The sequence below is a fragment of the Trachurus japonicus genome, chromosome 14, assembly GCF_045865225.1.
Source record: "Trachurus japonicus isolate A0001 chromosome 14, Traja_1.0".
Classification (NCBI taxonomy): Eukaryota; Metazoa; Chordata; class Actinopteri; order Carangiformes; family Carangidae; genus Trachurus; species Trachurus japonicus.
In genome coordinates, this window is record NC_140920.1 from 14,955,646 (window position 1) to 14,974,443 (window position 18,798).

The window sequence follows — 18,798 nt, forward strand, 5'->3', positions numbered from 1 at the left end:
TTATCAAAAGGACTTAACAATAAGCTGCTGCGGCACATAATAGCGCTTTTGAAATGTCACACCCCCCCCCAAAAAAAACAAACAAAAAAAAACAAACTGTAACACCTCTCAAAACAACATGACAGAGCTTCGAAATAACTAAAAACAAAGAGGCACACGACTACTGCATATGACATGCTACAAAAATAAACATGCTGTCACATTTTGGCTAAAAAAAAAAAAAAAAAAAAAAAGAGGAAAAAGTAACAGAAACAGCTTCAAAAGCCAAAAGTGAATAATTAAAAAGGCACAAAAACAAAAATATCTGGGTCATGGGGTTTGAGACATTTAAAATAAACCTGAGTCCTACAGCTGAAGTCTTGTTGCCATGAACAACGCAGGGACAGGCTTTACAATGTGAAATCAGGAGGCACCTCTGTAGCATTTCATTAATAGAATATAATGAGGGTTTAAAGCTCCAGACCAAACTCACCTGGTGATTACACAAACCTTGTTCTGTTCCCGGTAACAATACGAGGCCGACGTCTCTGACACCATATGCTGCTATAAAAGGCTTTAATCGTCCAGGAGCAGGTGGGCAGACGGTGGGCAGACATCAGCGTCTGTCCTGGTGCCAGGACGAGAGGCGACGGTGGCGCAAGTGCCAGTTTACAGTTCACACCGGTCAGCGGTCAGCGGTGTGACGTCTACGTCTCTTTAACGGGCAGCGAGGTGATGTCATTGGTCCTCTTCAGCCGACACCGGCACACGTCAGGGAGAAGGGACCGAGCGCAGATGAGGCCGATGTTTCGCTCAAGGTAGAGAAGTGAGAGCGCCTGCAGGTCGTGACTGAACTGTAACAAAACCAGATTAGAAAACTGTAATAATGTTTCATCCATAGTGTCATCTGCTGATAGCCCAGTAGGCAAACTGACCATTCCCTGCAAACAGCTCCTCCGCAGCTCATTCATTGTACTGATGTTTACTAAACAAAGAGAAGACGCCAGCTTCTTCCCCCACAGCTGATTAATGACCAGGCGTCTTGTGGCAGAGTCAGGAGGCCTCACTGAAAACCACCAACAACTCCGTATATACATGCAGCTCGGATCCAAAGCAACCGGCGCACTAAATCATCTGCCAAAAATATACACATCACGACAGAAACTCAAAGAAAAAGCTGTGAAAATCTCCATGTACACAATTCAAGTCGATGGGTTCCTCTTGTGAGGGTTCGTCCTCCGTCTTCTTGCTGTAGTCAGAGATGACGACAACATTTAGTTACTTTCAAAATCATGTTTATTAAATTTAGAAAACACCATTTTGTTAACAGTTTCATAGCAATAGCAGGAAAGAACTGAAACTGTAAGAGAGAGAGAGAGAGAGAGAGAGAGAGCGAGAGACATGTCGATGGGGCCGGGGGCCAACCCCTGAGTTTAAAAACCAGCTGTGTTTCGGAGCTCATCTGTCCCTACAACCTCTGCTCTCTGGGGTCACCTGCATCTAACCTGGCATAGACTAGAAGAGACAGTCAAGTGTAGTGAGTCAGCATCTCAATGTAGAACGCCTAAAAGAAAAAGGAGACATAAGAAAACTTCGTAGACATCAGGTAGAAAAGTTGATTTGCAAAGTCACTTTTCAAGTCAAGGTATTTCCTGCCAAAATATACCGAGTATGCAACACTGACATGTAATTAGGTTGCCAAACCGTATCGGTATGTAGGTTTAACCACTTGGGGAGGGGAGGGAGGGGGGGGGGGGGTTCTGCACAGCTTAAGGGGGAGTGGAGGTGGAGGAGGAGGGGAGGAGGGGGGATACTTAGGGATGCAGTACAGATGTAGTCCAAAGAGGAAGTGCAAACAATGTCTATAAGGTGTGTTTGTTCGAAGGGGAGGAGGGGCCGGGGTGACGAGGGGGGCTGCAGGGGGTACGAGCGGCGTGGGCTCCTCCCCCCCCTTTACTCATCAAGGTGCCGAGAGGGGCGACTCTCTGGAGGGCGAGCTCGAAATATCCTCGGGGGGGAAAACTGTGAGTGTGCAGGCTCGGATCCCGCCCAGCGACTCGGGCAAGTCAAACACTTTGTGCCATTCGTCCTTCTCGGGGTCGTACTTCTGTACTATTTCCACCATGCAGCGATTGTTCCACGAGTAGCCCCCCACCACATAGATCTTGTTCTCAAACACGGCCACGCCCACGTCGCTCTGGCCGCGCAACATGGCGGCGATAGGTGTCCACAGGTCCAGGGCGGGGGAGTAGTACTCGCAGCTCAGCACGTCGTCGTAGTCGCTGGTGCCCCGGAAGTGGTTGCCCCCGATCACGTAGAGCCGGTCGCCCACCGTGCACATGCAGTGGAGGCCCCGCACCGTCGTCATGGGCGCTTTCTGAGTCCATTTGTCCGCATCTGGGTCAAAGCACATCAGCTCCTTCTGAAAAGTGTCGTGAGTGATTCCCCCTGCGGCGGAGAAAGAGGAAAGAGCACAGATTAGTCTCTACATTGACCGTTTTGTGTGTTTGGGGGGAGGAAAGAATTTGTCGGTAACACTGTATTTGACGCCTATCTCTATAGTGCATTATAACCATACTTATAATGAGTCATAATGCAGTTATAGCAATGTATAACTATAGTTATAAACACTCATAAATGATCATAATGCTTTATAACAATAATCATAAACACACTATAAAGCATTTTATCATGACTTATAAGGTCAGGTATTTTTAATACATTATAATTGTTAGTAACTCGCTGACAATGCCCACATCGACGATGCATTATAAATATAGTTATGTGTTATAATTGGCTTATAAACATGTATAAATATAATTACAAACACTCGGAAATTATCATAAGACTTTATAATAATAAGCATAACACATTATAGAGCATTAAAACTCTATTATAATACTTGACCTTATAAGCCATTATAAAATGCTCTATGATGTGTTATACTTACTGTTATAAAGCTATATGATAGTTTATGAGTGTTTATCATGATAGCTATACACGTTTATAAGCCAATTATATTTTAAAGCACCCCTGCATTACATAAACACACACATACGGTATATATAGCCGCACATATAGGCTGTAGCCTATCAGTGATCATAATAATGATGATAAGAGAAAATGCATTGTTCACTAAAACTGCACGTTGGCATCCCAGACTGAAATAAAATCTTTGCTTATAGTGACAGCTGCTCTACTAAGTGAACTATACCTTTCGTGCGTTACTAATGTTATTGTGTCTCGAGTGTTTCAGAGTCGGCCGGCTGTAAACCAGCTGACCCCGACTGACTTTTTTTTTGCGGTCACATCAGCACGGCTGCATCTTCGGTCGCGGCTGCTGTGGCATTTGCCCATATTGCCCTATGGCCAGTCCGTCCCTGTCACTGGTTGTTTGTGTTGTCTGTCAAAACATGGATGAATGAAACCTATATCCACACATCTTGTAGCCTATTTCTATCGAGGGAAAGTTATTTCAGGATATCCTGTTTTATCGCCCAGCCCGAAAGTGACATAGGCTATTGCCCGTTCATTCATGAGAAATCATCCAGCTACACTCTCAGTCAAACAAGGTGGGGAATGAACACTACTGTACAGTAGTTGGCTCATTTAAAAACACACCGGCAGCATCGCCCACTGAGTTAATTAACTGCTGTGTGGAAAACCACGCTGTGGTCCATAATCGCGGTGCAGATGGGTGTGTTTGGAGCTGACAAGAGGATCGATAAAAGAGAGTGAGACGTATAGCTGCCGTCGTTACATTTTTCTCATTGAAAAACTATACTGTATTATTATTATTATTATTATATTGCATTCCCCATTCGTGTTCACTGCTCCGTGCTGCTGTCTTATAGAGGCGATCTGCTGCTCACAGATGCCACCTGGCGGTTGTTTGGGCACATTGCAGCTTCTGGTGAAAACACAATTACTCCTCCACAAAAAATCCGCGTGAGCCTCCCGTGACTCACGCGTGAATCTCGCGTGAAACCGTCCAAATGAAACTAGTACCCACTGTAACACATTATGACTATATGTATATTGCATTATCGCTGTGGGCATTGTCAGCGAGTTACTAACAATTATAACGTATTATAATACCTGACCTTAAAAGTCATGATAAAATGCTTTATAGTGTGTTATGATTATTGTTATAAAGCATTGTGATCATTTATGAGTGTTTATAACTATAGTTATACAGTGCTATAACTGCATTATAACTCATTATAAGTGTGGTTATAATGCATTATAGAGATAGGCATCAAATAAAGTGTTACCGGCTTGTCAATCAGATCGATCAGTGACTCATTCACCCATGTCGACCTATATTGTCATTCATGTGGAGCACCAGATATAACACATAGTGATGGTGGCATTTGGCTCTGCAGCATTATGAAAACTAATAATCAGGATTAACGCTGTAAAATGTTTTAAACCTCATCTCTCACACTCGTCGTTTCTCAAACTCAACAAACAAACAACACACAGGACGAACTCTCATTTAACAAACTGGAGCGACATCAATATTTGCTCAGCCCTCTTTTCTACAGTGTGAGATAATGCTGATGATGAGCGCTCGGTACAAAGGGGAACACCATTACAAAGCGTTCATGCACATAACGCACACGCTGTAGACGCCGGGACACAGAAAAAGCTGAGGGAAAGTGGGGAGGAGAGAGAGAGAAAAAAACAGGACATGTCTACAGGGAAGGCTTAAAATAAAGAGGAACACAATCCCAGCATGCATTTGGGTGGAAGCCAGCCACCCCCCTCCCTCTCTCCCTCCCTCCCTCCCTCCCTCCCCCAGGCAGACTGACTAGGAGCAAATGCAGTGAAGATTTGCAGAGCATGCCCAACACAGGCAGAATCCCCTCTTTCTGCTGCTGCCCAGTGATCGTGTGCTGGGTTTTATTGTTGCGGTCTAAGCCGTCTATTCAGCCGCCATGACTCAGATCTGTGATGCTGCGCCTCCTTAACTGATCAAATCCAAAGATAGTCTGACTATCCATTTTCTTTATCCAAGTAGTCCACGGGACAAGTCTGCTATTAAAATCCTGACAAGAGAACAGTGCTGGAGTTAATGCAGGGTCCTCCTAATTCCTCTCGAGAGGCCCTGCTGCTATTCTGATTCAGTTCAAGGGCTCTGGCCTTTCCCTGATACAATCATGTCTGATCAGGATCCCACTGTCCTAATGTCTAATCAGTGCCATTAGCGAGACATTTAGAGTGGACACGGCTTTGCCAAATTGAGTCTAAAAGCTTTTGTCCCCCCTCCACAGACAGACAACACAGCGCAGGGACAGGACAGGACAGACTGGGTTATTGTTTACATCGTCTGCTACGTGTGCTAACAGTTTACCGTGTAAAAGGCATTTAAATATAAATATTAACTTCTAACGATCTGCGCCGGTCTCCGAGGAGACAAACACACCACAGTGTCTCTCTCAAGGTTGCACACTGCTGAAGACACAACCAAGCTGCAGCCAGGATTGATCAGCTGTCCAATGGGTGGTCAGGAGCGTATCGATGGATATTAGCATATAATGATCTCTGTGGATGGAGATGTAAGAACTACTGAAATCTCATTGGCTCCTCTTTTTATCTGTTTTTTATATCAAGGTGAAACCCATTGTGTTTTGTTTATTGTCCTAATCCACTCAGTCTCCTCTACTCTCTTCATGTCGTACTGAGAAGTTGATTTTACAGCTTTTTCCACATTTCTCAGTCTGTCCATCGCTCCCTGCACAAACACACCATATTAAACACAAACTAATTTCAGCTGCATCTGAAAAATCACTGCCTCGCTCACTTGTTTGCTATGAGCTCTATATTGTAATATTACCCAGCTATTTAGTCTATAGTGAGCAGGAAATTGAAATTTCAGACACTTATGAGCCATCTTCATTTTGGGTCATCGCTGACAGATGTTGAGTCACACGCCCGTAATTTCCACATCTATGAAACACGCTGCGCTGTGGGGTTGTAAACAGAATGCAGCGTATATTCATTCCATTGCGAGACTTTCTGAGGTGATTAAATTGAGCATAAAGTTCACACTCAGATAAAAGGGAAGAGGAGGATACACAGCAGCATGTAGTAAACGGGGGCAGTCTTAGCCAATCCCCACATTATTTGTAAGCGTTTCAATTACAGCGTGTCAATAAATGCAACGAGTGGGGAGGGCGCCTGCTGAAATGACAGATCACCACCTTTTACTGTGTAAAATAATGAACCTTTCTTGTACACATATTAAAATGCCACATCAAATCACTGAAAAATAACTTGAAATAATCACAAATCATTATCATAACTCTAGTCTGTGAGGATTCATCTGCCACAGCATCCCAGTCTAAACTTATCAAAGCATGTAGTGTCCTCGTCAACTAAAAAAAAAAAAAAAAAGAAAAAAAAAAAAGTAGTAAGACCACAGGCTCTCCACACAGATCTTAATCTCTCAGATAAGACCGTGGAACCAGAGGCAGTGCAGCTCTGCACCGGTTCAGTACTCTGGTCTGAACTCTGCCACACCACTTGAGCTGTGATGGTCTGTGGGCTGAGTGCATTTGTCAGGTTTATCCTGCTGACAGAATACCTTCAGACAGCGCAGCGCAGCCAGACTCTAACCTCTGAGGCACTAAGGTAGGGCTGCGGTACAACAAAATTCCTCTAATGGGTAATGCTTGTTTACCTGTACCTCCTGCATTAAAAGCACTTCTGCCTGTTCTTGTGAGCTCTGTTCATGTGAACCGTGCACGTGTCTCCCTCTCTCTCTCTCTGGTTTTAACCCACTGTATTCGCAAAACTGCTTGACCAGCTCGATCCTGTTATAAAAAAAAAAGCGCACAATCATTTTTTCCCTCCACATGCACTTTTAGCTGCTGCAGGTGCAAAGTGTGACAGTGTCACAGCTCAGCCAGCTGTTACAATAGCAGAATTTGCCAAACTATTGGCTCGCTATTAACTGCATCACTGAAACATGAAGCCGACAAAATAGGAATCCATTACTATATCAAAAGGGTGAGCAATAAATACCATGTACTGCAGAGTGCAGCCTGAGGCAGAGGGATTGAGAAACAGCTGGCTACCAGCAGATTAGCTTAGTCCGTGACTATTGTGTTATTCATCATTTCAGTTTATTTCACAGAGTGGAAATGTGGCTTTCATCTTTGCTCCACTGCAACGCCAGGCTTGCCAAACTCATGGGGGTTTGTCTGGTCCCGTATATGCCCCAGTTCCTCTGCGTGCCAAGTCATACACTAAGTAATTAAAAATGTTTTTAAAGTTTTTGCTTTAAGTTTATATAAACAATCATCACAATCATGTATGAGGACAGTTATTAGTTTATGGCTTCTTTCCAGCATTAGATAATATTAAACAAAATTAAAGGGGCTGCGCACATTATTAACTTTTCACATGCACGCACAGTGATTGTTCTTCCTGCAACACTCTTATTCACAAGAGGAAGAAAAAACTGTAAAGAATAAAACACAAAGACAAATCTCACAGCGCTGAGACACTGGAGAAACTGAATCAACACAAAAACGTACAGATAACTGGAGCTACTATAGTAGTTATTGTGTAGAACTACATAGGAGGGATGTGTGGATTATTTAAATTAAATTATCTGGGCGTGTGCAACCTAATCAAAAACCACAGAGTGTATCTAATAAAACACTGTGTGTACTGTTCGGCACCTCACATCGAAAATAAGATGAATACTACTCTTTAATCCTTAAGAGCTTCTCAGTATCTTATTTTCATTTACCAAAGTCTCACAGGTGGTGAAGTTATTTCACCGCGGCTAAAAACATTAGTCTGTCCTCAATGCCAATAAACTGCCACTGACGTCGTTATTGACTGTGGTAACTTTACTACTCAGAGAGATGATGTTTATTTCTTCAGCGTTACGTGCTCAGAGTTTCAATAGATTTTCAAATTGATAAAACTAATGATGATGATTTGAACTGTGATCGGTACAAAGGCCTGTAACCGCTGCATCTAACTGGTGACAGCACATATACATCGCAGGATACGCCATCGGCATGTATTAAGAGATATATACCGGTAGTGTTGTAATTCTTTCATGCTACATAATATATACAGGGAAAATACAGTAAAAAAAAAGAATCCGGAAACCTCCTGCGATCTCTTTTTTTTTTGGGATGTTTTTTCATGTTTGTGTCGTAGACGGATGACAGTACCCACGGCCAGGAGGGATTAGCACACGCTCTTCTGTGTTTCACCTCCTACACAGGCTTCAGTCCTCTACGTTGCTCCATCCTTCCCAATTTCCCTTCCATCCCCCACTGCCCCCCTCTTCCTTTGTAGCATCGCTCTGGATTAGTCACACTGAGAAACTAGGGCTCATCTCCATAATGCAGGATTTGTTTTCAATCCTATGAAGTGAACAAGCACTGAGGTGACCCCCAAAGAGCAAGTGCCGACTGCCAGGAGGCCCGACCCGAGTGTCCACCCTCGCCCCGAGCGCCCGACGTTCACATCGACCTCACCCAGGTTCTCAGTTTAGACCTGTTGAGTGTGTGAGGAGCAGGGCTGGGGAGCCATGACTTACATATTATTGGGATTATATGAATAGAATTGAAATGTAATATGCTAATTTAAATTTATTTGCATATAAACTGATATGAGATATTTCAAGAGAAAGAATAATTCAGAATTTTGTTGCTGTGTCGTTCTTGTTTTTCAGTATAAGATGCAACATTAAGTGGTTTTGATTAGAAGACATACAAAAGTATCAAAAAATAAATTATTTTGCATTAAAGAGACCCCGAGGAGTTTGCTTTTTGGTTATAAAAGAGTTTCATATTAATGTGGCTGAATCTACGTTACCCACACTCGTTAATGTGTCCATTTTGATAAATATATCATTTTGTCTCTATAGTTATTTTGATATTATTATTTAGTGGTCGGCTCACATAGCATTTTCTAGTTTCGGTTTCCCGGACGCTGCCCAGTGGGTCATGGGAATAACACCGCAGGATTGCCGTTTATGGAACTACGGCAGTATCTGATTGTCTTCAAACCTCCAACTTTCACTCTTGATTAATAAAAACATTCTTGGCAAATGTTTTCGCTTTCGTCCGTCTTGCGCCGGTCCAAGAATTTCACAGTGCGCGCGGAGGCTCATGGGAAATGTAGTGTGAAAACACTTCGCTTTCCAAAACTCCTCATAGTCCCTTTAAGCGTTACCCTACTAATTGTAATGTTGCACTAACATGCAATTTGAATTTAGTAAGTGAGCACAATATACAATAATCTGACCCAACTCTGATCAATCCCCCTAAGAATGACTGGCTCTTATTGAGAAAAAAGATTTTACACTATACTAGTTTTATCTGGTTGTTACCTATCTATCATTTAAATATTGTGAGGAGTCATATATGTGATACTGATAACCCCTAAAGTACAATGCAGAGACTTTTAAAAAACAAAAAAAACAAAATCCTAACCAATTCATTCCTTTTAAAATATGTGTCCTGTTTTGTTGAGAGGTGGGTGATCAGTTTTTTTTCCACAGAACATGAACGAACAAACAAACACACACACAGATGTACACCCCTTGCCATGACTCATGGCAATACATGATACATGCAGTGGAGCTGGGAGGAAATGTATCAGACGAGGTAACCACAGAAAAGATTAAATGGCCTAGAGTGTATTAAGATGTAATCAGCAGTTTGCTGCCATGAAATACTTGGGAAGAGAGAAAAAAATCTAATTGGAAATCACAATAAACAGAAATTAATTCCAATTATGGCTCAAAGACATAACGTGTATTTTTAAACTCATTAAACATTCCCACAGCATTACACATCCCCTTTTATTCAGGCTGATTACAAATGAAATGACTCAAGTTCCCTGGAGTCACTTACCTGAAATATACATATAACCACCGTACACTGTCCCGGCATGGCCATAATGTGGCTCATTCATTTTGGCAACATATGTCCATTCATTTGTCCTTGGGTTGTAGCACTCCACAGTAGCTTGAAGAAAAAAAGATGAAAAAAGAAGAACGTATTAGTAGAAAGTAGGTCAAGACACAACTAAGGAGGACAAACAGCAGCAAATGAGGCCTTGGAGGGTCTCAGCGTGGGAGCTAAAACACGGATTTAAATACAGAGTACACATCCCCACAACGCCACCAGCACCAAACGCACCGACTGCACAGGAAATAGGGAGATTGTAAGATCCTTTATCTTAAGGTCCCTGAGGATGATTTCACTCTATTTGTGAGAGCGAGGATATGAGGACACTGGGATTCATCAGTCATGTTGTAGGTGAACGGCTGGTGGCGGAGTCTATCTAACCTGTGGACTCGCTGTTTGGAAAAGGCTTTTTGATTGGGCGCTGAAGTGGTGTAAACCTCGACATCAAGGGATTTTTTTTAACCTCCAGGTGTTATTATTAAAGATTAAAAAGTGTGTGCGCTTTGTTATTTTTTTGGAGCTCAGCATCACATGCCATTATCAAACGTACGGAAGAGCACGTGTACATTTTATCAGACGATTGTGACCCAAAGATATCGCTTTCAAGTTACCTTCTTGTTCTTGTTATCTCCCCAGGTGAGGGAAGTGTCTTTAACTATAACAGGATAAAGTGGTAAAAAGGAGGGATGGGTGGAAATTGCACATTTTAAAGGCTTAAAAAAACGACTACACAAGAATTCACCGTGTCTCCAACCAGCTAAGTTTCAAGAAATAGCCTATAGTCACAGCTACAGCAATGACTGTGGCCAGAGGGGTTGTTGCATAACATTATGCCTTCACGCTGAAGTTGACCATTTCAATATAGAAATTGTGCCCCAAATAGCGTATAAATTCATGAGGTGTGGCTTTTAACTTTTTTTTTTTTTGAGGCTACAGTGAACTGGACCAAAATCTTATAAGTTCATTCTCGAGTCCAAATGAACGTTTGAGCCAAATTTAAAGAAATTCCCTCAAGGTGTTACTGAGATATCGCGTTCCTAAGAATGGAAACCGACAGACAATGTGAAAACATAATGCCTGCAGCGCTGCCTGTCGCCGGTGCAGAGGCATAAAAATGATTCATACTGGTTCCAAAATACAGCAGTGAGCTCAGGACCACAGAGGAGTGTGAGCCATCTCTGGGCCAGCTGGTGAAATCTCAGCGGGGAAAATGAGTGAACACCTTGCTCTACTTGCTCGACAACTATCATCAAAGTCAGCTTGAGCAGTACACAAAAGCTTGCAGCCGCTCAGTGGAAGTAATACAGACATTAGAAGACAACTGTTTCACTGAGCAGATCTAAAACACAGTGGTTAACTTGTGCCAAGGCAGAGTGTAGCAGAACTGACAAAGAGGAGTGCATCGTTACTGAAAATCCTGCATAAATAAACAGTAAATGATAGCTTGTCGTACAGATTAGCTGAATTGTTTATCTACAAAACAAGCATCGACACTTATCTTAAGTAATTTAATTCACAGGTACGTCGATTTGAATTAAACATCTTTTTCACTCAGTCAGATTTAATCAGATTTTCTTTTCACGGACTGAAAAGGTCACATTTCTAATTAGCATGAATTTCCTCTTCCTGCAGGCTGACCACCAAAAATAAATGCGACGCTCCACGGATCAAGCTGGTAGCTGGTGATATCTTGCAGTGGTTTATGTTCAACCTTATTGTGATTTACAGCAGTGGTTCCCAACATGAGGAGTCCCGACATGGGGATCCAGGAAATCATCTGTGGAGTCTGACTGGTCCCATTAACCTCAGATGATTTCAGTAGAGAAGAGAGGAGTATAATATTGTGTAACACAAAATCCTGCTCTGTTTTTTTTTTTTTTTTTTCCCTCGGACTTGAATTTCAGCTTTAGATATTGCTTTGTTTGAATGGGCAGCAAGCCAGAAAAATTGAGATCCACTGACCTAGTGATCTTTGCTGATCTGTGCATTTACTTCAGTAGAGTGCGTCATTAAAGAGTCTATTTCAGCCTAAAAGACCATTTTAGCAAGTTTACACATCCTTGAGCGCAGATTTCCTCTCCTACATTACGAAATCTGCTCCTCTCCTACTAGGAAGAAAATATCACCGAAAGAAATAAATAATCATGAAAGATTATCAAATGTCTAATGAACCTTGAAGGAAAATATTTCTCTTTCAGCTCGGTCTTCTATTAGGAGGAAAACATTGGATTAAATATATCTGACAAAGGGAAAACATCTTAAAATGAGACTCTTCAATCTAAAAAGTATACCAGGTAAGACTGATAGCTTCCCTCTGTAGCTTTGTATTGTTTATCTTTTAATATATAATCTCCGTCTTTCAGATGTAACAATAAAACCACACCCATATGACCTGCCCTGGGTTATACAACATAAATATGTCAGATATTCTGCAGCAGCTGGACGCCAGAATAATCCAGAATAATATCGAGGATAAATCCCAATAAGGTGAAAGAGCAGAGGGAAATGTAAAGCAGGAAAAAGGCAGCTGCATAGACAGGGAGTGGACTAGTGGGGCTGTGCTCTTTGGTCTAATTATAACCCCCGAAGAGAGCAGCGCTCACACAGTGGCCTCGCTCTGTCCACTGCAGTCATCGGGCTGAATTTAAGTACTGGGTGGCACCTCTCTGTGGTCCACGGTTACGAGTGCAGGGATTCCAGACTGGTTCCTCACCGTCAACAAACAACGTAGAAAGAACAAGTGTTTCCTACAGAAAAGTGGATTTTGAATGTTTAAACTATGGAAGGGATCAGATCATCGAATAAGAAATATTAGCTTAAAGTTTAACTTTTACTGAGACTGGGTCAATTTAAGTGTTTAACTGAATCCAAAGGGCTGAATGAAGTATCTGTAAGTCCATACTTCCATACTTCAGGGTGTAGGCTGTGGTTTTGATGTACTGGACTGTATTGCATTGTAAAAAAGTTAAAAAAAACAATAACAATCCACCAAAGTACAGCCCCGGAAAACTAAACAAACCTCTGTGACACCATGAGAGCTAAAAAAGAACATTTAATACTCCACAGGACTCTGCATGTGTTGAAATCCTCCTCCCTACATCCTCTTAGACTATACACAGACATGTTGAGACAACAAATCATGTGTAAGCACAACACTTGACTATTATTAACATCAGTGTGTTTGCAGCCCCGCAGCACTTTCTCCCCCCTCATAATGCTCCTTGATATTCAAGTGTTTTATCTCATACAATTTTAATTTACGGTTTCTGTTTTGTTACATAAAAACATCGCTAAAACAAACAAGCAGAGAAACAAACTCACCGAGCTCCCCGGCAGCGTTCCTCCCTCCGACAGCGTAGAGGTGTCCCTTGAGTGCACTGAGGTGGAAGAAGGTACGTTTCTCGTTAAGGCAGGCCACCTGGATCCACTTGTTGTAGCGAGGGTCGTACCGGAACACGGTGTCCACCGCCGTCTTGCCTTTGGTGTCGTAGTTGCTCTGGCCACCGACCACGTAGAGAAAGTTGCCGATGACTGCGATGCCGTGTTGGTAGCGCGGTGCGTCCATGGGAGCCAACGCCTTCCACTCGTGAGCCTTCTCGTCAAACAGGCGCAGCTCCTTGCTCACAACGAGCTGCTGGCGCAGGACGCCACCCAGGGTCACTAGGTGGGCGCTGTCTGAGCGGATGGCTGTCCGTTCTGACTGCATAACTGGCTGCATGTAGGGCATCATTTGGTAGTTGCTAGCTTCCAGGAGGAGGTTGACACAGGTGTTGTCCGTGCGCATAAAGTCCACTGTCTGCACGTGATTGATGAGCTCCTGTGGGTTCATGAGGGGAAAGCGGATGTTCTTCATGAGCTTTGGGGCATAGTCCATACGGCCGTCTTCGTAGCGTAGCCAGCGGCACGCGGCTTTGAACAGGTCCAATTCAGTGCAGTGTTTCAAACTGTTACTGGACAGAACAAAAGCCAGTCGCTCAAACGGTAGCTTGACAAACTCCCCCGTGCCCAGCAGTGACGGGAAATTCTTCAGGATGAAGTTATTGACATATTTGTCCACCTCTGTGAGGTTATACGTGTTGGCGATGCGGCCCACCTCTACACAGTTGTCCAGAGAAACCTGCAAGAAAGAAGAAGACGTGAAAATCTTGGAAAGCTGCAACTAGACATGAGTGACTGAATGCAACATCTGACGTAGCTTTCAGACCAATCAGACCAGTTCTACTCTCACCCAGAGGTTACAGAGAAGCAGTGAAAGAAGGGATTTGCTGCATCCGTCTGTTCAAGTCATGTTAAGGCACCTTTTTGTGTTTAGAATAGTGAAGTAAACCTTTTTAACACTATGTCACTAGGGCTGTGGGAATTATTCATGAAATATAAAAACCAACAATGGAATTCATCATAGTTGCAACTCAAATTTGCATCCTCATGAATTAGCATTACTAACATTTTAGCACAAGTAAAAACAAAACAAGCACGTACCTTTTGAACATGCCAAAGTCCATTTCATACAAACTTTATTTAGAAAAAAGAAAAATGTACACAGTGCCTGCTGCTGGTTTTCTAATCGACCATCTTTGACAATATTCTCTCAGCATATCTATATCTATATAAAGTTGGCAGAGTGAGTGTACCAAAAACATGAAACAGTTCTTTTTACTTAATTTCATATTCGGGTTTTTAGGGGTCCTGTTTTACACGACGAACCTTGAAACTGGAGCTACCGGCCTTCAACTCGTTGATCAATGATAAATGTTGCCCTAGAGTCTTGTCCATTTTATCATAGCTCTCCTCTTCTCTACAGTCTGACACTTGTCCTTGTTACCGTATCAAACCAAATCATGTCTTGATGAGAGAAGACAAAATGACTGAAAACATGATGGCAACAGAAAACAGACTAGTACGAGCAAAATCCTCATTGATGTGCTTCTATTCCTGTGCTCGTCCCGTCTGATTAACAGACGCTCACACAGGACTTGGATTCAAAATAGTTTAGCAAGAATTAATGAGAACGAGATTTAATCACTGTGTTTATTTCAAATTTGGTTTGAAATCCAAGCATCCATTATTTCAGCCAATGACCTTAAACGAGCTCAGCAGCAGCTATAACTGAAAACATCTAATTGACAACTGGTGAAAACTACAAAGAAGCTTTGCCCTGTGCGTCTGCTTCCTTACCCCAGATATAAGAAAAACCTTGCAGAAGTCGAGCACAGGAAGGATTTGCAAGAAGCTGGCTGCCTCGAGTGTGTCTTGCAGGTTCTCCATGTTGAGTGACAACTTGGCTGTGTAGATAAAGTCAATGATCTTCTTCAGTCCTATTCGGTTAACTCCATGAAGTTTGATGCACATTAAATCCTGTTCTTTCATTCCACCTGGATCAGAGAGAGAGAAGAGAGAGAGAGAGAGAGAGAAGGGGATAAATAAAAGTAGATGCTTACACGTGGTACAACTCATACATAATCTTATTTGACTGACAGAGCTGCTAGCAGCAACACCTATCTTTTTTTCTTCTTTTTTTTAAGTAAACGATGAACCAAGCCTTGGAGACTGAGCAAATTCAATTAATCTCAAGACTTCAAAAATACATAACTTCATGTGGATGCATATGTAAATGTCAGTGAAATATTTTCAGTGTCAAAGGACCTGCGCTCAGAAAGGATTGAAGGTCTTAGGGAGAAACCTTAACTCAGCATCTATGCTCACACACAGCTTCCTTATCACTAATAAGAAATCCCTCACTCTAAGTACAGTTTCCCCTTACTCCTTCTTTAATAAGCTCTTCCTCTGTTCTCGCTGCAGAACCTTCTTCATCTTCATCATATACTTTAAATGCCAAATGTCCAAACTTACTTCCACGGCCGCCACGAAACGAGATGAAAGTAACCCTGTCAGCTGCTCTAAAATTAAAATTCACTGCTCATTATGTAACTTGTGTAATGTCAACGATTGGCGTGCTAAATTCAAAGCTCTAGTCGTGGAAAAGAAACACCTCAACTTGATAAGGCTACAGGTCAACACGAGGTCCAATCAGAGCAGCAAAGTTGCCTTTATTAGCTAAGAAAAAGCCAGATGAACATCTGACACATGTCTTTTAAGTGTTATACTTTTCCTCTTTTTATTTGCCACATTAAAAATAAGGTGCAGTTTTACAGCAGTTCCTGAAAACACCATTCAATGCAGTGTATGCATTCAAAAGAATATCCAAGGCTCTACTACTTCTGGATACAAAGCAACAGAGGATGACAAACAACAAAGATGACAGGCCACTAAGTCACAGTTATATTTATTTGAAATAGAAATGACCATGAACATAAATGAATGACAATGACGCTACAATGTGGTTTCATAATATGGAAATGTTTATAAATTACACACATTGGAGGCTGGAGGGATGTGGCCACAGTATTTCAGGAGGTAAAATGACACAGACATGTCATTACTGTGGGGAAGCATGGAAATGTTCATGATTGCAAATGTTTTACGGAGGAATAGAGGGCAGGCAGAGCAGAGGAAGATAGAAAGCAATCAAACGCATGTGTCGAACCAACAGGAAACACATTGCCAGCATAAATAAACTACATCGGCGTCACCTCGTAGCAGTAAACAGACCCACCTGTGAACATGGCTTTGAAATAATCTGAGGAGGCGGCCATCATGGCGCGGTGTACAGGGAAAGCTTCGTCGCCGTCCCCGGCCACCAGCGTGACATCACATAGCAAACCCTCTATCCTCAGCTGGTCAAATCCCTAAGAGAAGAGGTGGGAAGAGAGAGATAAGGGTTACTGAGCTCTGGAGAGAGAGAGGACCTGGAACATGCAGTGTCTTCATCCCAGAGAAGTCGACTGTCCCTATCTTAGCCACCATAGATGAATCTGGTACAAAATGATCTTTTCTCCACAAAAAAAACAAAAAAAAACCAGCTTAGGTTTGCCCAGTGAGATGTGAGATCACAGTATGTGATGGCTCACATTTTTTTGAAAGTCTTGTACATAAGCTGGTTCGAAGTTATCTAGACCTCCAGCTTTACCGTACCGCTGTAGTGATGGGAACTGAGGATCGATTCCAGTTCAGAGCTGGTTCCAAAGTGTTAACAAGCTTATCAATTCCTTTCATCAATGCCAGGATGTGTTTTTCTGTCAGGTGCATATTGTGAGACAATGATGTCAGAGTCATGCATCTACGCTGTAACAAGCCAGAGTCATGGCAGAGACGAAGAAACTGGCTTCATTTCATGATGAAGCGTGACAACAGTGCTGGTTTTCATCTCGGCATAATGGTTATTTCACATAAAGGTGGAAGTGCAGGTCATATACTAAAATATTTTCCTATTCACCAACATATCTGTTACTGAGAGCAATGAAAACCTAAAGTGAAAACAGTGGTTAGTCGGTGGGGAGTTTGTACAATTGAGTCGCCAACATGTCTCTGTCTTTACTACTGCGACTACAATGTGTTCAGTCCCTGATAATAAAACAGGCCTACTAATTTGCCACACAGGATATTGATCTGGATCAATATGAAACTAGACTACTAAGCAAATAATGGCATTGCTATCAATAAAATCATATCAATTTCCATCCCAATGACTGTGTAGGCAGAGCGACATAGAAGAGAGTTGTAATGAGTGGAGGTATTAGCTGCAGTACATCAGACTTTGGCAACCGCCAAATGTTGATACTTAAAACAAATAATCCCACCCTGGCTGTGCTGTTCATTTACATGATGCAGCGAACTGCAGTGACTCTTTGGAGAGTGAGATTTTGCACATTTTTTCATTGTTTAATCACTTGGCTGCTGCGTGCTCCAGGCTACACGTTTACAGTCTGAGCTTTTTTTCTGTTTTTTTTTTTTTGTCGCCCTCACACCACGGTCTTCACACATCCACACACTTGACTTCACTGACAATCACATCTAATGAAAATAATTCTATCGTAGGAAGTATTAACTTGGAGCCAAACAGAAAATATATGTCACCTGTTGATCCAGTAAAACGACCACACCAACTGAAACTCTCACAGTTAATCAATGAGTGAGTTTTTAGGTTGGTTTCTTCTGAATGCACTGGCAAACTGAGACTAACTGTTTGTGCTATGATGGTGCGATCAGATGGCTGACAAAAATCATTATTATTCAATTACTCTGCTCTGACACCAATGGATTATTTAGCAGCCAACAGCCAGCAACCTACTACAACTTTGATTATTATTGTATGTGACTATACTGTATGTAAATGTAAGTGGTGAAACCCTTCGGCTGCCTGGTTTCTTTTAATGGTGCGATATTCAGTTCTCTGCCCTGTTTGCGACATTTCCTTTCTCTCTTGGTGAGCATGGCTAGCATTAGCAACATGGGACATTAAGTGTGACTACACAAATTACATGATGGTTCATGTTCTTTGTCAGCATGATGCCATGTACTTCAAATAATTGTAACAAAACAGGTCACTTCGAAAACTTAACACATTCCATCAAAGCTTTTCTGTTCCATTCTTGATAAGCAACATATCAAAAGTATTCATGTTGTGCTCACTCTATCAAATTAGACAGAAACCAAGTCCCAAATGCTTTTGCTTAATTACTGCAACATTATCTCAGTTATTAAATTGTACCCAATAATTCTTGCCATGGGCTCTTTGAGGTAGTTTTGAGTTTGTAGTGTGCAAAGAAATTAAATTAAGACATTTTCTTCATTTGTAGTACTGTAGTATGAATGCATTAAACTTTGAAAGACCTTTGTCTCTTTTAAAAAGAGTTATGGGTAGGGTTTAGGGTCACAATGGAGTCTGTATTAATTCCATGAACTCTAAAGGAACACAAAAGAAAACATGACTATCATCACACAGTGACAATATCTGACATTCACCACATTGTCA

At 42.0% G+C, this 18,798-nt stretch overlaps 1 protein-coding gene across 2 annotated transcripts in view; it reads right to left on the reverse strand.

The window, feature by feature from the left end:
* Positions 1–1,259: 1,259 nt before the first annotated feature.
* klhl13 (kelch-like family member 13) overlaps positions 1,260–18,798 on the reverse strand; it is a 38,976-nt gene continuing 21,437 nt past the window's right edge. For both annotated transcript variants that reach the window (XM_085797899.1, XM_085797898.1), the window contains 5 exons: positions 16,540–16,672; positions 15,102–15,298; positions 13,248–14,043; positions 9,870–9,983; positions 1,260–2,427 (listed from right to left, as the gene is read on the reverse strand). In XM_085797899.1, the coding sequence (XP_085654025.1) occupies positions 1,940–2,427; positions 9,870–9,983; positions 13,248–14,043; positions 15,102–15,298; positions 16,540–16,672 (1,728 nt within the window). In that variant the 3' untranslated portion in view covers positions 1,260–1,939. The remainder of the gene's footprint in view (positions 2,428–9,869; positions 9,984–13,247; positions 14,044–15,101; positions 15,299–16,539; positions 16,673–18,798) is intronic.